Here is a 23,285-nt window from a genome sequence, read left to right as displayed (position 1 = left end):
AGAAAATTCTAAAGAACATAGGAATAGCAGCTGTAAGGAACAGCCACCACTCCAAGGGCTAAGGTAGAGCACTCAAGGCAGAGCACCATCTCCCCACACCAGGACTGGGATCCAGACCTTGTTGGAGGGCATGGCCATGACTCGCTAGATGACAGAGAAGTTGCTGAGGTGCTGTGCCAGCAGAGTGAGCAGGAAGTCTACCTTTTGGGGTGTTGAGGAAAGCTGCTGATGGGGCGATGTCTCATTGGAGGCACTCTGCTACAAAACCCGGTGTGGTGATGCTGGGGGAAGCTGCTGGCCACCTGGTGCTGTAGTGCCCAGCCCTGCCTGAGGAACCTGTGGAGGGAACACACTAGAACTAGGCAAACGAACCCTTTCCTCCTGCACTGTCTCTCCTCCGGCACCCTCTACTGAAAAAGTGTATCATCCTGACAGGTGAGAAAAGAATATTTAAAGGACCTACTTCATTTTCACAGAGCAGGCCAAAAGCACTAAAATTTAGAGGTGAGAGGCAAGGCATTAATAACTGGTCAGGGCAAAAGTCGTTTCTTGAAGGAAAATGAAGTTACTATTACCGTAACAAGAAGATGGATTCAGATCAGGCAACAGAGCTCAGTTACAGACAGCGTCACAGCCCAAAGGTAGGACAAAGCCATGAGAGCAAGAGAGGGGACATTGGGTGTTTGAAATGATACAAGTTATTCCATATCATTGGAACACAGAGGGCAAGGTGGGGAGAGGAAGTAACAGGGTTGCATGTCATGAAGCAGGTTATGGGTTATCTTGGTAAACATAATTAGTCTGGATTGTAACCTTTAGATTATGGAGAGCTATTTAGGGTCGCTATGAGTCATAATCGACTCGATGGCACTGGGTTTTATTGAGTAGCTCTAAGCATTAGAATCAGATTCATTGTTTAGATCAGTAATTTTGGTAACAATATGGAGGAATTAGAAGAGGCATGAGCCCAAAGCAAGGGCACAGATTAAGAGACTAGCTGACTTAAGAAAATGGCAATGTGTATCATAAGAAAGGGGTAGATTTTAAACATGTTGAGAATGTGAAATGACTAAAACTGGGAGACTGATCAGATAGGGTAAGGCTGTTTGTGAGCCTTGATAACCAACTGATGGGTAGAAGCCAAACCCAAACTCTGTCAGCTTTTTAAACTCACTTTTCTGGGAAATTAAAGCAGCATAGCCCAGGCATTAAGAGTTAAGCTGACCTGTTGTTGCTGTTGTTAGGTGCCATTGAGTCTGTTCTGACTCATAGTGACCCTGTGTGCAACAGAACAAAATGCTGCCTGTTCCTGTGCCATCCTCACAATTGTTGTTATGCTTGAGCCCATTGTTGCCACCACTATGTCAGTCCATCTTGTTGAGGGTCTTCCTCTTTTTCACTGACCCTTGATTCTACCAAGAATGATGTCCTTTTCCAGAGACTGATCCCTTCTGATAACATGTCCAAAGTATGTGAGATGAAGTCTTGCTATCCTTGCTTCTAAGGAGCATTTTGGCTGTACCTCTTCCAACCCATACTACCCAGGTTCAAATCTAAGCTCCCTCACTTACTACCTGTAAGACCTCTGGCAGGTTGTATAATGTTTCTGATCTCAGTCTCCACATCTATAAAGTGAGAATAAGAAGAATACTCACTCCAAAGAGTTGCTTTTTGGGATTAATTAGATAAATGTTAACAATTTAGAACAATGTCTAGTACATAGTAAGCACTTGATGATACTGGCCACTTTCATTATTTTTGCACAAACTGAAAATAACTTTGGAAATATGACATAAATTACATTCCTTCTCTGCTTTGTGAAACGTGGAACTTCAAGAATAAAGGACCCTAGCATTTAAGCATTTCTGCATTCTGATGAAATCATTTTATTCACGTGTTAACAAGGAAAGAGAAAATTTTAATCAAGAAGGCCAGCTTATCAAGGAGAGACAATATTTAATCAAAAAGGCTAGCTTATCAAGGAAAGAGAACGCTTAAGCAAGAAGGTCACCTTAACATTAGGAGACAGAAAGATGAAGCATGGTAGTGCTGAGGCAACAATGGTATGGTCAAACCAGACTAGATGGCTAAATAAGTTCAGTAGTTATAGAATCTTATATTCATTCATTTATTCACTTGGTCAACACTGATTTCTGATATAATGTTTTTAATTTAGCTGAGAAACCAGACCCTAAAAAGAGAGCTGTTGTTGTTGTTAGGTGCCGTCGAGTTGGTTCCTACTCCTAGTGACCCTATCCACAGCAGAACGAAACACTGCCTGGTCCTGAGCCATCCTCACAATCGTTGTTATGCTTGAGCTCATTGTTGCAGCTACTGTGTCAATCTACCTCGTTGAGGGTCTTCCTCTTTTCCACTGACCCTGTACTCTGCCAAGCATGATATCCTTCTCCAGGGACTCATCCCTCCTGACAACATGTCCAAAGTATGTAAGATGCAGTCTCGCCATCCTTGCTTCTAAGGCACACTCTGGCTGTACTTCTTCTAAGGCAGATTTGTTCATTCTTTTGGCAGTCCATGTTATAGTCAATATTCTTCACCAGCACCGTAATTCAAAGGCGTCAGTTCTTTAGTCTTCCTTATTCATTGTCCAGCTTTCACATGCATATGATGCGATTGAAAATACCATGGCTTGGGTCAGGCGCACCTTAGTCTTCAAGGTGACATCTTTGCTCTTCAACACTTTAAAGGGGTCCTTTGCAGCGGATTTACCCAATGCAATGCATCTTTTGGTTTCTTGACTGTTGCTTCCACGGCTGTTGATTGTGGATCCAAGTAAAATGAAATCCCTGACAACTTCAATTTTCCCCGTTTATCATGATGTTGCTTGTTGGTCCCGTTGTGAGGATTTTTGTTTTCTTTATGTTGAGGTGCAATCCATACTGAAGGCTGTGGTGTTTGATCTTCATTAGTAAGTGCTTTAAGTCCTCTTCACTTTCAGCAAGCAAGGTTGTGTCATCTCCATAATGGAGGTTGTTAATGAGTCTTCCTCCAATCCTGATGCCCCGTTCTTCTTCATATAGTCCAGCTTCTCGAATTATTTGTTCAGCATACAGATTAAATAGGTATGGTGAAAGAATACAACCCTGACGCACACCTTTCCTGACATTAAACCAATCAGTATCCCCTTGTTCTGTCCGAACAACTGCCTCTTGATCTATGTAAAGGTTCCTCATGAGCATTATTAAGTGTTCTGGAGAGAGTTAAATATGGCTTATTATATAGTATTATTTTAAGTCCAATCAAAAGGTCATCAATCTGACCCTCCTTGGAATGAGGTCAGTCTGCCCAAACAGCAATGATGATCATTACAGCAATGACTTACAGTACTGGTTATGGGCTGAAATGATGACAAAGGGAACAGATCTCACACTCCAGGAGGGGAAGAATATAGATCCTCAGTTCAATACCATCCCTGGCCCCATAATACCTGTCTGGCTCATAACCATTAAGCCTGTGGCCATTGAGTCGATTCCAACTCATAGCCACCATATGGGATGGAGTAGAACTGCTCTGTAGCGTTGTCTGGCTCATAGTAGGTATTTAATAAATATTTGATGAATAAATGAATTCTCGGGCCACTGTTTTATATCAGAATAAATTAGGGCAGGTTCAACCAGAGAAAAATAGAGACTGACTTAAAGATCGTCTCAAACAATTTGAGACCAAAAAAACCAAACCAAAACCCAGTGTCATCAAGTCGATTCCAACTCATAGTGACCCTATAGGACACAGTAGAACTGCCCCATAGAGTTTCCAAGGAGCACCTGGTGGATTCAAACTGCCGACCCTTTGGTTAGCAGCTGTAGCACTTAACCACTACGCCACCAGGGTTTCCACAATTTGAGACAGCTATAACTAATTTTTTTTTTTTTTTTATAACTAAGTAATAGTTGCAGGCGGGCAAGCTCTGTCAAAAGATTAGGATTTGAAGAGTTCTAAGTGACAAGCCCCTTAAACGGCATCTAAATCCACTAAAAGGGAACAAATTTCAACGTTTTTTCTAGACTTTTCATTTTTTTTTCCAGCTGTATTGGGCTGCAAATACTAAGGACAGGGATAGCTTACTCAGCAAAGATTTCTTGCTTTGGTGTTCGTAACCCCAGCCTGGTCTGAGGGAGGAGAACAGCTGTCTCTTGGGCTCTGCCCAAGATAGTGAGGGCATTTTTAATGGGGGATGTTATGCTGGTTGCATTTGAGGGGTCCTCTTATGGCAGTTTATTGGAAACCCTTTCCCAATCCAGGACATGGTATCCTCCAAACCACACCCTTATGGAAGGGCTCCAGGATTATCACAGCCCTCCTTCCCCATCACCCGTTTCCTCTCTGCAGCTTTCCTTCCACTCCTCCCAGGCCTCCTGTCATCTGCAGATATGAGAGAAAGAAGATGAATTCCTTCCTCCTCAGAATTACTTAGGCATCTCCTCCCTGCCGCCACAAGACAGATGCTACGGAATAGGTCAATAACTCTATTTAAGGAGCTTACAATTTGTGACAAGCACTATGCTAAGCATTGGTGTTTTACACTTCTTATCTCCTTTAATTCTTATAACTACCTCGTGTAGTGTATAGACTATCCTCATTTTACTGATGAAGACACTGAGAGTGGGAGAGGTTAAGTGACCTGTTCCAGATGATAGAGTTAACTGGACAGAGCTGGGGTTCAAATCTAGACCAGTCTGACCTCATAGCCCTCCCCACATATAATGCAATATCCATTTTTGGTAGGGCCCAAGCAGGTGTATTTTGGATAAAGTGTCCCCAGCTCCTCTTCTGTATAAGAAATGCTCTTTGCTCAACTGATTCCCTGAGCACCTGAATGGCCAGTAAAGGTTTGAGGGCAAGCCATTTGTTCGGTGCGTAATAGTCAACTTCCTTTCCTTAGCCATCCAGAAAGATCATTGACCCTGCTTAAAAATAAAAATCTGATTTTTTATATGAATTTTGATTTGTTAAAAGAAGCTAGACACTACCTTTCTTCACTTTTTTCTTCCTTATCCATACCCCTTCAACATGATACCTTCCTTTATCTATCTTATCTATCTATCATCTATTTTTCTATCAATCATCTATCTCATAGCAGTGTATATATCCAAAATCCAGACTTTGGTCTCATTTCTTCCATTTCTGTGGGACCTTGGATAGATCTGAACCTGATTCTGCATGAGAACTTTTGACTAGGTGATCACAGATCCTTATAGATTAAAACTCTGAATATAGCTCAGTCTACCTTTACACAGACAGGACCCATCAGTTTTTTTTTTTTTTTAAAGAGCTTCATTGAAATAGAAGTATAAATTCAAACTGGTGTCTGGAATCTTCAGAGGAAACCAATGCAAAAATAAATTATGTGCAACACAACATAATAAATACAGCAAATTGGTCTGATTAACAACCGGTAAGCATCCCGTTTTATATCTATGAAAAAACAAATCCAGAATTTAGCTCCCTGTGAGATAATTATTTTGTTCTTCCCTGGAACCAGTTTTTATGCTCTGAGAAAAGATTTACAACTCACATAAGTGCAAGAACAAATTAACTGCCAAGAGCTGTCTTCTTGCTGATGTTGGTGATAGCCACGTTAAGATGGTTATAAATCTGTTAGAAAATGAGACCTCACTGATTTGTTGTTTCGAAGATATGAGGTATGATATTGTCGTTAAACTATGAAAATGTTTTAAATGGGCTAGTTCATATCGTAAAATATAATTTGACCTAAATGCCTGAAAAGGATCCAAATACACAACAATACCTTTTTCAACTATATTTCCTTCTATGCATTGGGTATTATTAAAAGTTTAGATAAGAATTGGAAAGGACTAACATTGAGAAATAAAATCATCTATATATATATACACACACACACATATATATATGTACACATACTAGCTGCTGTCAGATTCCAACTGGTAGTGACCCTATAGGACAGAGTAGAACTACCCCATAGGGTTTCTAAGAAGCGCCTGGTGGATTTGAACTGTTGACCTCTTATGGTTGATAGCTGAACTCTTAACCACTATGTGGACAGAGTTTATATATATATATGTATATATATATATACACACACATATACATATATAGTTTGGAAGATGAAATATGCATAATCTTCATAGAAGATGAGACTGTAAACTTAATTTTATGTGGAGTCTAGATTGAGCAATCCCCCCAATTTTAAATAACTTCCCTTGCCAACTATAACTCTTTCCTTACTAAATGAATTAGCCTATCAATAAACTGAATGGAATTGTATATGGGGTAAAAGATTTGATGTTATCCATTCTCACTGGCTTGTATACACTATTCTCTTCCTTCACTCAGTGAAACTTGATAAAGAAGTGGTATTAACCACCTTTGTCATTGTGTCAAGCTTAAACAAAGGCAAATATCTGTAGCTCAGGGCTGAGTTAATGTATAGCCTTTTCCAGACATTTTAGTCATCATATGTATTTTTGTACTGTCAAACAGTTATCTGTATATTGTTCTTTGATTTGCCCCAAATTACAGAAGCCAATCAAATTTTGCATCAGGTCTCATATATTCTCTGCATTTCTCGTTAGGATTTAAATGCTGCCTTTTCTCTTTTTCCACTGCCCACTCAGGTGCCTGTGCTAGTTAAGGCCCTTTTATCCAGTCTGCCTTGATGGTTAAGAAGTTTTGATTCTGAAAATATCTGTCATGTGTCTTATTCACTCAGGTCTACATTCTTGGCTATTTTAGCTGATAAAATTATTTCTACAAAGATGCTGCCTGACCATGACTTAATCACTAAAAAAAAAAAAAAATTAGTCACTACACTATCATAATTTTAACTTTAATTGAGTAGAGAGGTACTAAGATGTTAAAGGCTTACTAATTGTAGACATTTATCATATTAAGGATAAGATAATTTTGGAGGGAAGGAGACTTTAGTACTTCTCAAATCCTTAGATCATTTATAAAGGATGTCTTGGTGAATTCATAATTTAAGTCCATGGCCATGCTGGAAAAGGTTAAGGAAACATTTTTCAGGAATTTAGAAGCATGGCACATTCTTAGGGCAGCATGCTTGTTGTCATTCTGTCCATTCCCTCTCCACTTCAGCTGATGCCACCTTCAATGGCAGCAATATTTCAAATTCACGTTCTTTCCTCTTTCCATTGAATGGTAAGGAATAAACTCAGCTTAGAACCACCATACCTTTAATGCCAGATTTGGAGATGTTGCCAAAAGGATTAGGGGATTGAAAATCAAACTCTCCCAAACTTACTGTGGCTCAGAAGTTACTCCAGGTCAGGGAAGCATCGTAGACACATCCAGACTCCCTGAAGACGGAATTACTGGGCTGAGGGCTGTGGGGACCATAGTCTTGGAAGTCATCTAGCTCAATTGGCATAGCATAGTTGATAAGGAAAATGTTCTACATCCTACTTTGGTGAGTAGCGTCTGGGATCTTAAAAGCTTGTGAGCGGACATCTAAGATACTACCCTGGTCCCACCCTGTTTAGAGCAAGGGAGAATGAAGAAAACCAAAGACACAAAGGAAAGATTAGCCCAAAGGACCAATGGACCACAACTACCACAACCTCCACCAGACTGAGTCCAGCACAATTAGATGGTGTCTGGCTGCCACCATCAATTGCTCTGACAGGGATCACAATAAAGGGTCCTGGAGAGAGCTGGAGTAAAATGTCAAACAAAATTCTAACTCACAAAAAAAGACCAGACTTACTGGCCTGACAGAGATTGGAGAAACCCTGAGAGTATGGCCACCCTTTTAACTCAGTACTGAAGTTGCTCCTGTGGTTCACCCTTCAGCCTAAGATGAGACATGCCTATAAAACAAAAGTGAAACCTTGGTGAGGCAGTAACCACCAGAGCTACGACTGCTAACAAAAAGGTCGGCAGTTAGAATTCACCAGGAGCTCCTTGGAAACCCTATGGCGCAGTTCTACTCTGTCCTACAGGGGTGCTATGAGTCAGAATCGACTCGACGGCAACCCGTTCAACGGTTTTAACACAAAACAAGACTAAACGTGCACACCAGCCCAGGGACAAGGACTAGAAGGCAGGAGAGGAGAGGAAAGCCGGTAATGGGGAATCCAAGGTCGAGAAGGGGAGAGTGTTGACAAGTTGTGGGCTTGGCAACAAATGTCACAAAACAGTATGTGTGTTAATTGTTTAATGAGAAACTAATTTGCTCTGTAAACCTTCATCTAAAAAAAAAAAGTTACCCTAGAGCTTTCATTTATGAACCGCTTCCACTTTTGATTTTGTCCTACTTCCTCCTCTGAAGATTTCCAGCATTTGTTTTAAAATTCCAAGTTTTTCTCTTAAATAAATTTCCCTCATGCTTCCATTTGAAATTTGAAGTCTATATTTTTAACAAAATCATAACTCAATAAAATACAGTAAATAGATGATTTTATTTGGTCTAAGAGTTCAGCAATTGCTATTTTTTATATTCTAAATGTCTGTAATCTTCAAATAAATATTTGAACAAATATCTGAAGATAAATGATTGTTAGGCATATTTCCTTCCTAATACTCCATTTAGATGTTAATACATCATTAATTTTGATTTTTTTATGAATTGACATTCACAACATGTTTAATAATATTTAAATACCTTTCATTTATGAATATTTTATTTTTTATCACTTCAGGTGGAGGAGGCCCTGGAAGCCGTCAAAAACGCTACAAATGAGCAAGACCTCGCAAATCGCTTTAAAGAGTTTGGAAAAGAGATGGTGAAACTTAACTACGTAGCAGCAAGGAGACAGCAGGTGGGAAGGGTTATGAAATACTAGAGTAGAAATGCTGAAATCCAAATAACTTTGTAGCTCTGTAGGCCTGAACAGCTGACCAAGTTGAGAGTATAAAGACTTTTTCCTAACTGGACCAGTTCTGATACCACTGTAGACCTCAGGCTACTCTGAGGCTCCTCCTCAGAGTGGGTCAGAGGCCACCAGGTTCACTGGAAACCACCTTGCCAGCCTGACCACACTAACTTTCTGCCCACTGCGAGAACAGTACCCAAGCAAGTATCTCACTGTGGTGTCATTGCTGTGGTCACTCTCTGGGTGACACCTTTGGCCCTCACTTTATATTGCCTAGCCCCATGGACACCAGAACACATATGCGCACCTAGAATGCACAGCACATGCAGTGAAACTTTTATGAAATAGAAGTACAAACTGTTAACAAAATGAAAGGGAAGGCAGGCGGTGGGAGAGAGAGAGAATAAGTGAACAAGTCAATGTGAGTCCATCTGATGAGGGCAGGGGACCTGGAGAGGATCTTCTCCACCTCCTCTTCTGCCTAGAGGTAGCACCCTCAATTTTAGCCAGCTCGATTTGGTCATTAGGTACCATTAGAATTTTGTTCATGAGGTGTGTGTTCTCATTCTTTCTCCCTAGGAGGAAAAAAAATCTCCAAATGTAGAAGGTTTGGTTAAAATCCCTTTCACCCGTCCTCTTGACTGTTCCCAGAAGGCTTCATCATTTTGGTGGTTTCCTAGCAACTTTTTCTAAATTTATCTGACCAACAGGAGAGTTCTGTTCAACAAATATTTGTTCAGTGCTCATTCTGTACCAGGCTGATATAGTGGGGGGATTAAAACATTGACCAAGAGTTAGTTCCTACCCTTAAAGAGCTTACAGTGTCCTCTGTGTGAAAGGCTCATAAATGCGATGGCTAAAACCCACTCTCAGATGAAAGTTTTCTTTACCTACTCTTGGAATTTCATTGAATGATACGGTGTGGATCATAACAAATCATGGATAACATAGCAAAGAATGGAAATTCTAGAGTGCATATTTGTGCTCATGTGAAACCTGTGCATAGATCAAGAGGCATTCATTCAAACAGAACAAGGGGATACTGTGGTTTGAAGTCAGGGAAGGTGTGTGTCAGGGTTATATCTAAACTTATTCAGTCTGTATGGTGAGCAAATAATCTGAGAAGCTGGACTATATGAAGAAGAATGGAGCCTGAGAATTGAAGGAAGACTCATTAACAACCTTTGATATGCAGATGACACAACCTTGCTTGCTGATAGTGAAGAGAACTTGAAACATTTACTGATGAAGACCAAAGACCACAGCCTTCAGCATGGATTACACCTCAACATAAAGAAAACAAAAATCCTCATAACTGGACTAATAAGCAAAACCTTGCTAAATGAAGAAAAGATTGAAGTTGTCAAGGATTTCATTTTACTTGGGTCCACAATCAATGCCCACGGAAGCAGCAGTCAAGAAATCAAGCGCTGTATTGCATTGGGCAAATCTGCTGCAAAAGACCTCTTTAAAGTGTTGAAAAGCAAAGATGTCACTCTGAGGACTACAGTGTGCCTAACCTAAGGTGTGGTATTTTCAACTGCCTCATGCATGAGAAGGCTGGGAAATGAATAAGTAAGACCAAACAAGAATTGATGCCTTTGAATTATGGTGCTGGTGAAGAATATTGAATATACTGTGGACTACCAGAAGAATGAACAAGTCTGTCTTGGTAGAAATGGAGCCACAGTACCCCTTGGAAGCGAGGATGGTGAGACTTTGTCTCACGTACTTTGGAGATGTTATCAGGAGAGACTGGTCCCTGGAGAATACTTGGTAAAGTAGAAGGCCATTGAGAAAAAGAGGAACACCCTCAACAAGGGGGATTGACACAATGGCTGCAACCATGGGCTCAAACATAGCAATGATTGTGAGGATGGCACAGGAATGAACAGTGTTTTGTTCTGTTGTACATGGGGTCACTATGAGTTGGAAGCGACTTGATAACTGCTAACAACAATTATGGGTCAGCTACTGTGCTTTTGACTAAAGATCCAGTAGTGAACAAGATAGACGAGATCCCTGTTCTCTTAAGAATATAATATTGAGGGAGACATGTGTACATAAGTCAATACATTAAAATGTAATTGGTATTAATGATAGAAGAAGAACAGAATGTTGTGGGAGCAGATAGAAAGGACAGAACTTAGTTAGCTTCAGGGTTTGGGTGGAGAGTGGGCTCTAGGAGGATATGCCAGGTAAGTGGTTCACTGTCAGGTGAAAAGGTAGTGGAGAGGAGGGAAGCTCAGATGTTTCACACAGGAAGAACAGAATATGCAGAGTCCTGGCAGCCAGAGAGAGCACAAAGGGGAATAGATGACAGCTAAAATTCAACTTGGTTGTAAGAGACTATGATTCTGAGTTCTACTACAGGTGCCTCCATGGGAAATTCATGCATGTGACAGGTTTTGTGTTTTATTCCTACAGGAGCTGAAAGACCCTCACTGTCGGGATGAGATGGCAGCTGCCCGAGGAGCTCTCAAGAAGAATGCCACAATGCTGTATACAGCCTCGCAAGCGTTTCTCCGCCACCCAGATGTGGCTGCCACAAGAGCCAACCGAGATTATGTGTTCAAACAAGTCCAGGAAGCCATTGCTGGCATCTCCAATGCTGCCCAAGCTACCTCTCCCACTGACGAAGCCAAAGGCCACACGGGCATTGGTGAGCTGGCCGCGGCTCTGAATGAGTTTGACGTAAGTATCCAGGCGATTTACATAAAGGGGCATACATTTGCAGTGTAAAGAACTGTCCTGGGGTTGAAGGGCTGCCATGATGGAGTACACTGAATATTTTTCTTTTTTCCCCTTCTTGGAGGCCTTTGATAATAAGATGGACTACACAGTGTGTTTCAGTTACTAGCAAACCAAAATATTGGTAGATCTTAGTTTACTTGTCTTTAAAGGCACTAATGACTGTGCTTAAGGGAGTCTTATCCTATCCAAGTAGAAACCTTGTATATGTTAAATTTCCACCGTTCATCATTTGAATGAACATCTTTATTATTAGAGTAAATGTTATGGGCAGCCTAGGTGTTGGTTGCTGCTCCGTTGTGTCTCAGGGAGGAACTTTTCTCAATTTCCTCATTTTTAAATCAGTGACAAACAGACTCCTTGCCCTTTGATACCACATAGGATCACATCTTCCTGTCTTGGAGAGGCTTCCCTGGTTATTATAGGGCAGAGGCCTCAGTAGATAGCACCTCTGCTCATTTCAGGGATGATGAATGAATGACCTGGATTCTGCACCTGCTGTTTCTGGGGTTTTATCCCCGTAGAAGCCCTGGTGGCACAGTGGTTGAAGTGCTTGGCTGCTAAGCAAAAGGTTGAGTCAAGGAGTAGGAGGATAGCTTAATGGGCCTAGATTATAGTCTGGGCATCAAAGTCAGTGAGAAGGATGCCATCAGCACCCCAGGATGACAGCCCTCGCCTCACTTATGACAGGATATGGGCCCTCCTGTGAGAAGTCTGACTTCAGGTGAGTCCATCTTTTGTTCACTGAGAGCTTACTTGTGTTGGTTATTTACTGTGAGAGCTGCAAAGATTGATAATCTGTGTCTCCTTTCAAGGGTTATATTTTCCTGAGGGGAGGGGAGGCACCTGCAATGTACTAAAGACTATTTAAGTTATAAAACACAATGCTACAGAAATTCATAGAAGAAAAATAGGCTACTTAATGGCCACGGAGAAAGATGACGAGGTTGCTTTCAGATATTTTGACTGCATTGTTGGCAGGAGGTGACTGTCTGGAGGCTAGAAAAAGAGTATCAGGAGCAAAGCATTGATGTTAAAGACATGAATGCACATTATGTAATTGAGGAATAATTATAACTCTATATTCAGATAGTTCTTCACAGTTTTCATAGGGCTTTCACATCCTTATTATATTTTTAGTTGAAATATATATATATTGAACTCAGACCATGTATGATTTCCTGTTTTTTTTTAAATAAAGATTAAATGTGTTCATAAACTTAAAGCACTTACCACAGAAATTAGGACTCATTAATGCATAATTACATTCACAAAATTTCAGGAGACAATAGAAATCTTTTCAAACTGATAAAAGAATCACTAAGGTTATTAATTATAAAATAAACATACAAAAATCACTAGATTTCTATATGGTAAAAAAAATTTAGAATAATAGGAAAAGAGATCCTATTCACAAAAGAAAAGAAAAATGATTTGTTAGCTTTATTTCATTACTTAACATTATTTCTTTGTATTTGCTAGAAATAAATCTAACATAAATGTAGAAGACCTAAAAAAAGAAATTATGTAACTCTTTTTTTATAGAGGGACAGAGGGACAAGTTTTACTCTTTGATAAATGCTATTATGATCCTGGATAGGGAAACTGTTAGTATTAACTCTGTCAGTTTTTATTATATTCAGACAATTATTTTGAGAGGTTTCTTTTGGATCTTGACAGAGTGATGATAAAGATTTTTCTGGAAAACAGAATGCATCAGGCCATGTTTTAAAGAAAAGAAAAAGACCATGTTATACACTCGGAGACTAACACAGTATAATGCCACATTAATTTTAAAAGGGTGCATTAGAACAGAACATGACTCATCAATTAAACAGAATAGAAAATTAGAAACAATCTCAAATGCAAAAGTTTATATGAAAACGGTGCTTTTTAAAATTAGTTGTAAAAGGATGTATCATTTAGTCAGATTTTGAGACACTTGCATTATAATAATTATAATTTATTTTATAATCAGAATACTAACAAGTAAAATGTAACTGAAGAAATAATAATGGAGCAGATATATATATATAGCATATAGGTAACTCTGCTGATGACAGTCCGTAGCCTTCCACTGCTGCCACCTTCTGGCCAAGAGTATGATGACTCCAGCCTGCCAGTCTGCTTACAGGCCATTTTCATCTAAAGGAGCTTTTGTCCTTGTGAATTTAACAGCTGAGGCGTCACTGTAGTGTTAGAAAAGTCTTTGGATTCATAAAATCAAACTTAAGGTCATGTAAGGAAAACCTGTTAACGAAGTATGGCAACATGTTCAGCTTTCAGCTTTTTTTCTGCTAACATGGTTATCTTCTCATGCTGGACAAATAAGGCTTTGGGAGATGAACACATGAGTATAACTGTCAAAAGTATGTTTATAAGATATAATCTTTTTAACAAAGCCCAATATGTAAATGAAGTAATATTTTATTGTATGAATAAAACCCAAAAACCAAACCCATTGCCATCGAGTCGATTCCGACTCATAGCGACCCTATAGGTCAGAGTGGAACTGGCCCATAGAGTTTCCAAGGAGGGCCTGGTGGATTCAAACTGCTAACCTTTTGGTTTGCAGCTGTAGCACTTAACCACTATGCCACCAGAGTTTCCATAATATAAATACATATATACATATTTATACATATACATATGTAAGGACATCACGCTTGGCAGAGTACAGGGTCAGCGGAAAAGAGGAAGACCCTCAACGAGGTGGATTGACACAGTGGTTGCAACAATGAGCTCAAGCATAACAACGATTTTAAGGATGGCCCAGGACCGGGCAGTGTTTCGTTCTGTTGTGCATAGGGTCGCTATGAGTCGGAACAGGCTCGACGGCACCTAACGACAACAACAACATACATATGTATATATATACATATACATATATAACCATTCCCAAACTTTAGAAATTCAATGAAATATTATCTAATGTTTAAAATTTTATTTTTCAGAAGTTGAAATAATCAATATGTGAAGCTGTCTGAAGTAGAAATTCAGAGATGCAGTAGTCCCATTTGATGTGATTCTCTAAGAACTGTTATTTAGTAAACACAATTTAACTTAAATATTTTCTCAAAAATAGTAATATTAGTAGAATATTATTGAATATTACAACATATATGGTAATTAACCAGTTATAGGCTTTCCATCATTTCTGACATCACCATTTCTACACAGTCCTTAATAATAGTTAAAATTCTTTCGTTAAAGAATAATATATCTTTTTTCTTTTTCTTTTTTTACTTTCTAACAGAACTATAAACTCCTGTCCCACGGTTACATGATGAATAATTTGGTATTTTTTATTTTCCAGGCATATTGAATTAAAACGATTTAGAATTCATAGGCATATGTCTTGAGTAACAAATGCTCTTCTCAGATATTAAATGAATTAATGGTACATTGGATGAAAACCTCACTCAGACTTCCCGTGATTTACTTTTCTGGCAAAAGCCCTTCCTGTTGCTTGCTTTAGTGGCTTACCAGCATAATTAATACTTAAATAAGCAAAATGCTCTGAGATTCTGAAGTGAAGGAGCTATAGACATACAAAATATATTTTTATAGTCAGCATAGCTAGTATGCCTAAATTTGAGTTTTAAACTTACTTTATATTAATAGTCATGAGTGTGTCAAAGCCAGTTTTATGGGGGATAAGGTATAGAAATGGCTTAGAGTTTAATAGTTGATTAAGGATAAGGTAAAGATTCCCAAAACCAAGCCCACTACCTTCAAGTTGATTCCGACTCATAGCAACCCTATAGGACAGAGTAGAACTGCCTCGTAGGTTTTCTAAAACTGTAAATCCTTCTGGAAGCAGACTGCCACATCTTTCTCCCAAGGAGTGGCTGGTGGGTTCCAACCACCAATCTCTCGGTTAGCAGCCTAGTGCTTAACCACTGTACCACCAGGGTGCCTAGGTAAAAGGTTAGTATTTTTATCTTCATTTGTCTAAATTATAGGGTTGATTTTTATAGGGGTAATTATAATTGTGATGCAGTGCTTGGTGACTTTTTCTGGCACAATTGTCTTCCCTACATGATGTACCTGGAGAAGGTCATCATGCGTGGTAAAGTACAGGGTCAGCAGAAAAGAGGAGGACCCTCAACGAGATGGACTGACACAGTGGCTGCAACACTGGGCTCAAGCATAACAATGATTGTGAGCCCAGCGCGGGACAGGGCAGTGTTTCCTTCTGTGGTTCCTAGGGTCGCTATGGGTTGGAACCGACTTGATGACACTTAACAATGGCAACATGATGTAGTGATTTATGAAGCAAAAGAATGGTGGGGAAAAAAAAAGTATTTTAAAAACCTGAAACTGTCAAGAGTGTCTCTAATGATACAATTGCAAAAAGGGACATGATTGCTAATCAATGGAAAAATCAGCTTCTGTTTAAAATGTGAGAGCTTGAGGTGGTAATTATATGTAGTGAAACTATTTCCTAAGGAATACTGAAAAGACGAAGAAAAAAAAGGTAATGACTTCTCAGAAGTAAGTCATATTATAAAGTCAGTTTTAACTGCCAAAAACTTTCAAGAGTGGGAGGACAGAGGAGAATTAAAAGCTGCCCCTACAGATTTTTTTGTTTTTTAATTGCATTAAAAAGTGTCTCGTTTTGAAATCTTTTTATTTTGGAAACTTCTTTTGTAGATTAAGGTACTTTGGAAAAATTAAAATTGTCACCAGTCATGATTCTATCTTTAAATTCTATAGCTGTTTCCTTTTTTTTTTTTTAAATCAAACAATAAGTTATCTTACATTCCTCTAACTTCAAGTTTTCATGTACCTTTGCTTTCTTCTTTTCTTACATGCCCTAGAAATTTGCTTTATTAGTATTTCCCTTTTTCTTGCACATTCAGTTTATCCTCCACTTGTTCCATTCCCTCCGTCTGCAGAAAGTGTATTCCTACTGTAACAACCTGGTGGCACAGTGATTAAGTGCTACAGCTGCAAACCAAAAGGTTGGCAGTTCAAATCCACCAACCACCCCTTGGAAACCCTATGGGACAGTTCTACTGTGCTCTGTAGGGTTGCTATGAGTTGGAATGGACTCAACAGCACACAACAACAACATTCTACAACCTAATAATAATGATAATAATGTTAGGCTGCCGTAAATAATGTCAGGCTGCAGTGTTTACCATATTCTCACACTTTCACTCTCTTTTCTTTTTGTAACAGAGTTTTTTAAAGAAGTAGATTCTAGTCTTCACTTCTGTTTCTTGGCTCTGCTCTTTCCTCTCTCAGCTTTGTCATCTAATTTCTGCTCCTATTCCTCCCCTGTGACCCTGTGCCTGAGGTCTCCAGGGACCTCTTGCTCATGAAATCCATGTGCTTTTACTTTCTGGTTCTCAGCTGGAAAGGGGCAGGCATTTAATAGTACTTACCATCCCTCCTCTTTGTACTACTTCTGGCATCATTTGGAAGAAGTAAATATCTACATTTGAAAAATAAGACGGCCTGGTCTCAGCCACGTTGAACTGAAACGTTACCGTGACATACTAACTCTACGTAAGCTACCCTTCCTGTTTTTCATACTTTCCTAATTTTTCGTACCTCCCCTTCTTTTAGGTTTTCTCCTTTTTTCTCCCTAAATATGTTTTTATTTTGTTCTTTTTTTTTTTTTTTTCCTATTTCTGATCTGATTCTTAAGCCTCTTAAACCAGTAAAACCAGTTGCTGTCCAACCGTTAGTTTAGGAGCTGAGTGCGTAGACCATTTGCATCACCCAGGGACTCCTGTAGGCCGCTTGTTGATCTGGTATTCAGTGGATGGAGATGTCAGAATGTGAGCATAAGGCTTGATGAGACCTCTGCAACACAGACCAGCGAGAACAGAAAGAATTTAGGACTGGCAAGATGGAGGGATCTGGGCTAACCTCAGTGAAGAGTGGATCGTCTCCCGGTGAGAAGCTCCATGCTCCAGTGGTCACTCTCCAAAGCTTATCCCAACTGTGAGCTTTTCTCAGACCAGACTGACGCTCCTAGAGAAGCTCTGGTCCATTAAGGGAGGTTTGGCTGGTGCAGGGACTCTTGAAGGGTTTATTGACGCATGGTCTCTGCAACGTCTGGGAAGGAGGAATGCCTTCCTGCAGAAGTAGATTTTCACATTGAATCTTCCCTGTTCTAATCTTTCCTCTTGCTGTGGCCATTGACATAGTGATTTATCAAGCAGGCCCATATCCAGCCTCATTTCCTTGGCATTCCGTAGAGTCATTCTGACTACGGACACCAGGGCACCACCATATTTGGTTAAGAAGACTGTAAGTTTCCTGCATCTTAGATTGCATTAAAATGGAGTTGGAGAGAACTGAGGGGAGGGCCTCGTAAAAATGCTGTAAACATAAAGAAGAGGAAAATGCAAGATGTAGCAGAAGTGTTCTAAAGCAATTAGCAAGATGGATACCAAAGGCATATAAAAGAAAGCCAGTAAGCAAATCCAGAACCGTTTAACTTTTGGAAAGCAATAGCAGATTCCCAGTTCAGCTACTAAAAAGATGGAACAGGCAAACTCAGGAAATTTCTGCCTAAGTTCATGCCAATTTTTTTTTTTTTTAATGGTTTGCATGGGTACAGTTAATTTTATCTTTCTGTTTTTCTTTAATACTTTTATTAATACTTTTTAATAATTATATCTGCTGTATGTTTATGAAAGGAGCCCTCGTGGTGCAGTGGTTGAGTACTCAGCTGCTAACCAAAAGGTCAGCGGTTCAAACCCACCAGCTACTCTGAAGGAGAAAGATGTGGCAATCTGCTTCTGTAAAGATTACAGCCTTGGAAACCCAATGGGGCAGTTCTGTAGGGTCGCTATGAGTCAGAATATGCATGGTGGCAGCAGGTTTGGTTTTGGGTTTTATGTATTTATGAAATTATTCCCATTTAATTGTGAGTTGGAAGCAGTTTGGAATATTGGAAAAAGTCCAGGACTTAGATTAAGGTGTCTGGCTACTACTCCAAGCTCTAAGCTCTGCAGGTAACTAAGTATGTGTGACTGTAAAAACAGTGTGGGGGTGGTATCTGACCTCCTTTAACTTCACAAGGGGGAAGGAGAATCAAGATCAACAAAAAAAAAAAAAAAAACGAGGCTAATTCCTACAAGGGGTGGGGGCCAGACTTGCCTCCTTCTCCGCCATCTTTACCAATTCTGCTACCAACTGTCCCTCCCACACACTCTCAACTTCTCTTTTTGGTTTGATCGTTTATTGCAATGACCACACAACTCACAGACCATACTCATGATTATGGGGTTTATTAGGGAAGTAACAGGTTACAATTCAGGCTCAGGAACACTCAGGATATACTTCTTCCATCAGGACAGCCTCCTCCCAGCGGTGCTCACAGGTACACCTCTCCCTGGCCCTAAGCCTCTGCTCAAAGGCACTCAGCTTTCTCTCTCCATGGGCCATGAAGCCCAATGCGCCATCTCTTGCTGCTGGGTCTCTGCTGCCAGATCTCTCTTGCTGGGTGTCTCCTGCCACTGCTTATCACCGTGTTTAGGGTTATAGCTCAGTCGTTCTCAGTCTCCAGGTTCCAGGAGCTTCTCAGTGTTGGATCCTAGGTCCAAAGGACATGCTGGCTCTTGGCTGTTCTTCCTTGTAGGTGGTGGGATTCTTTCTTCCTTTCCTTTCCTTTCCTTTCCTTTCCTTTCCTTTCTCTTTCCTTTCCTTTCCTTTCCTTCCTTTCCTTTCCTTTTCCTTTCCTTTCCTTTCCTTTCCTTTCCTCTTCCTTTCCTTTCCTTTCCTTTCCATTTCCTTTCCTTTCCTTTCCTTTTCCTTTCCTTTCCTTTTCCTTTCCTTCCTTTCCTTTCCTTTCCTTTTCCTTTCCTTTCCTTTCCTTTCCTTTCCCTTTCCTTTCCTTTCCTTTCCTTTCCTTTCCCTTTCCTTTCCTTTCCTTTCCTTTCCTTTCCTTTCCTTTCCTTTCCTTTTCCTTTCCTTTCCTTTCCTTTCCTTTCCTTTCCTTTCCTTTCCTTTCCTTTCCTTCCTTTCCTTTCCTTTCTTTCCTTTCCTTTCCTTTCCTTTCCTTTCCTTTCCTTTCCTTTCCTTTCCTTCCTTTCCTTTCTTTCCCTTTCCTTTCCTTTCCTTTCCTTTCCTTTCCTTTCCTTTCCTTTCCTTTCCTTTCCTTTCCTTTCCTTTCCTTTCCTTTCCTTTCTTTCTTTCTTCTTTCTTTCCTTCCTTCCTCTGGAGTGGCTCATTTAAAACTTAGAGGAATGACAAAACAAGTCAGTCTCCTTGTTGGGCCCCTATTACCGTATCTGCACAGTCCTGCCCAATCACATGGGTGAGAGTGAGAAGACCATTGTTAGAGAAGCCACACTAAAGTGATCTATGGCACCTCAGTGTCTCTGGGCTATTCAGGTGGCTTCAGTAGGCCTTGGATTTTACATCTCTTAGAAAAAAGCTTAGCCACAGGATAGCTTAAGATCACTCTTTGAGAACTTACTGTGTGCCAGGTGAGGTTATGAAAATGAAGGAGTGCAATGTGTAATGTAGGAAATACCTGGTAAACAGCTTTACTCACTGTAATGCATACATTCTCTGTATACACCTACATACCTTTAAAAAAAAAAAAGACAATTGCCATTGAGTCAACTCTGACACATGCGACCCCACGTGTGTCAGAGTAGAACTGTGCTCCATAAGGTTTTCGGTGTCCCGTCTTTCCTAACTAGGTCACCATGCTTTTTTTTTTTTTTTTATTGAGGCTTTCCTTCTGAGGTGAGTCTGGGTAGCGTTGTTGTTGTTAGGTGCGGTCGAGTCGGCTCTGACTCATAGCAACCCTATGCACAACAGAACGAAACACTGCCCAGTCCTGCGCCATCCTTACAACTGTTGCTATGCTTGAGCTCATTGTTGCAACCACTGTGTCAATCCACCTTGTTGAGGGTCTTCCTCTTTTCCGCTGACCCTGTACTCTGCCAAGCATGATGTCCTTCTCCAGGGACTCATCCCTTCTGACAACATGTCCAAAGTATGTAAGACACAGCCTTGCCATCCTTGCCTCTAAGGAGCATTCTGGCCGGACTTCTTCCAAGACAGATTGTTTGTTCTTTTGGCAGTCCATGTATATTCAATATTCTTCGCCAACACCACGATTCAAAGGTGTCAACTCTTCTTCGGTCTTCCTTATTCATTGTCTGGCTTTTAAATGCATATGATGCGATTGAAAATACCATGGCTTGGGTCAGGAGCACCTTAGTCTTCAGGGTGAAATCTTTACTCTTCAACACTTTGAAGAGGTCCTTTGCAGCAGATTTGCCCAAAGCAATGCATCTTTTGATTGCTGACTGCTGCTTCTATGGGTGTTGATTGTGGATCCAAGTAAAATTAAATCCTTGACAACTTCAGTCTATTCTCCATTTATCATGATGTTGCTCATTGGTCCCGTTGTGAGGATTTTTGTTTTCTTTATGTTGAAGTGTCATCCATACTGAAGGCTGTGGTCTTTGATCTTCATTAGTAAGTGCTTCAAGTCCTCTTCACTTTCAGCAAGCAAGGTTGTTTCATCTGCATAAAGCAGGTTGTTAATGAGTCTTCCTCCAATCCTGATGCCCCGTTCTTCTTCATATAGTCCAGCTTCTCGAATTATTTGTTCAGCATACAGATTAAATAGGTATGGTGAAAGAATACAACCCTGACGCACACCTTTCCTGACTTTAAACCAATCAGTATCCCCTTGTTCTGTCCGAACAACTGCCTCTTGATCCATGTAAAGGTTCCTCATGAGCACAATTAAGTGTTCTGGAATTCCCATTCTTTGCAGTGTTATCCATAATTTGTTATGATCCACAGAGTCGAATGCCTTTGCATAATCAGTAAAACACAGGTAAACATCCTTCTGGTATCCATCTGACATCAGCAATGATATCCCTGGTTCCACGTCCACTTCTGAAACCAGCCTGAATTTCTGGCAGTTCCCTGTCGATGTACTGCTGCAGCCGGTTTTGAATGATCTTCAGCAAAATTTTGCTTGCATATGATATTAATGATATTGTTCTATAATTTCCACATTCGGTTGGATCACCTTTCTTGGGAATAGGCATAAATATGGATCTCTTCCAGTCAGTTGGCCAGGAAGCTGTCTTCCATATTTCTTGGCATAGACAAGTGAGCACCTCCAGCGCTGCATCTGTTTGTTGAAACATCTCAATTGATATTTCATCAGTTCCTGGAACCTTGTTTTTCGCCAATGCCTTCAGAGCAGCTTGGACTTCTTCCTTCAGTACCACTGGTTCCTGATCATATGCCACCTCTTGAAATGGTTGAATAGCGACTAATTCTTTTTGGTATAATGACTCTGTGTATTCCTTCTGTCTTGTTTTGATGCTTTCTGCATCATTTAATATTTTCCCCATGGAATCCTTCACTATCGCAACTCAAGGCTTGAATTTTTTCTTCAGTTCTTTCAGCTTGAGAAACACCGAGCATGTTCTTCCATTTTGGTTCTATCTCCAGCTCTTTGCACATGTCATTATAATACTTTACTTTGTCTTCTTGATAGGCCCTTTGAAATCTTCTGTTCAGTTCTTTTACTTCATGAATTCTTCCTTTTGCTTTAGCTGCTCGACGCTCAAGAGCAAGTTTCAGAGTCTCCTCTTACATCCATGTTGGTCTTTTCTTTCCTTCCTGTCTTTTCAGTGATCTCTTGTGTTCTTCATGGATGATGTCCTTGATGTCATTCCACAACTCGTCTGCGGTCACTAGTGTTCAGTGTGTCAAATCTATTCTTGAGATGGTCTCTAAATTCTGGTGGGATATACTCAAGGTCATATTTTGGCTCTCGTGGACTTGCTCTGATTTTCTTCAGTTTCAGCTTGAACTTACATATGAGCAATTGATGGTCTGTTCCACAGTCGGCCCCTGGCCTTGTTCTGACGATATTGAGCTTTTCCATCGTCTCTTTGAACAGATGTAGTCAATTTGATTTCTGTATGTTCCATCTGGCCAGGTCCATGTGTATAGTCGCCATTTATGTTGGTGAAAGAAGGTATTTGCAATGAAGAAGTCCTTGTTCTTGCAAAATTCTATCATTCGATCTCTAGGAAAATTGGAAATCGTCAAAAATGGAATGCATAAACATCGGTATCCTAGGCATTAGTGAGCTGAAATGGACTGGTATTGGCCATTTTGAATCAGACAATCATATAGTCTACTATGCTGGGAATGACAACTTGAAGAGGAATGGTGTTGCATTCATCATCAAAAAGAACATTTCAAAATCTATCCTGAAGTACAACGCTGTCAGTGATAGGATAATATCCATACGCCTACAAGGAAGACCGGTTAATATGACTATTATTCAAATTTATGCACCAACCACTAGGGCCAAAGATGAAGAAATAGAAGATTTTTATCAGCTGCTACAGTCTGAAATTGATCGAACATGCAATCAAGATGCATTGATAATTACTGGCTAATGGAATGCAAAAGTTGGAAACAAAGAAGGATCAGTACTTGGAAAAGATGGCCTTGGTGATAGAAACAATGCCGGAGATCGAATGATAGAATTTTGCAAGTCTGGGTAGTGGTATGCAGTTAACCCAGGCCCAGGGAGGTGGGAGTCGGTTGTGGAGGAATCATAGAATTCCTGGAGGGGGTGATCCTGGAGGGGGTGATGCCTGAGCCAAGTCTAAAGGATATAGTAATTAACCCGATAAAGTGTGATCATTAACCTGATAAAGTATAAACAAAGAGTGTTTC

General features: G+C 40.2%; 1 protein-coding gene across 1 annotated transcript in view; it reads left to right on the top strand.

Annotated features, from left to right (window-relative positions):
• Positions 1-23,285, top strand: part of CTNNA2 (catenin alpha 2) — a 1,322,153-nt gene that overhangs the window by 391,458 nt on the left and 907,410 nt on the right. Inside the window, exons 5-6 of the mRNA XM_049856958.1 lie at positions 8,661-8,780; positions 11,262-11,528. Of these exons, the coding sequence (XP_049712915.1) occupies positions 8,661-8,780; positions 11,262-11,528 (387 nt within the window). The remainder of the gene's footprint in view (positions 1-8,660; positions 8,781-11,261; positions 11,529-23,285) is intronic.

This window comes from Elephas maximus, chromosome 17 (genome assembly GCF_024166365.1).
Source record: "Elephas maximus indicus isolate mEleMax1 chromosome 17, mEleMax1 primary haplotype, whole genome shotgun sequence".
Classification (NCBI taxonomy): Eukaryota; Metazoa; Chordata; class Mammalia; order Proboscidea; family Elephantidae; genus Elephas; species Elephas maximus.
The sequence above is the reverse complement of the archived record's forward strand: the minus strand, read 5'-3'. Positions and strand labels throughout refer to the sequence as shown.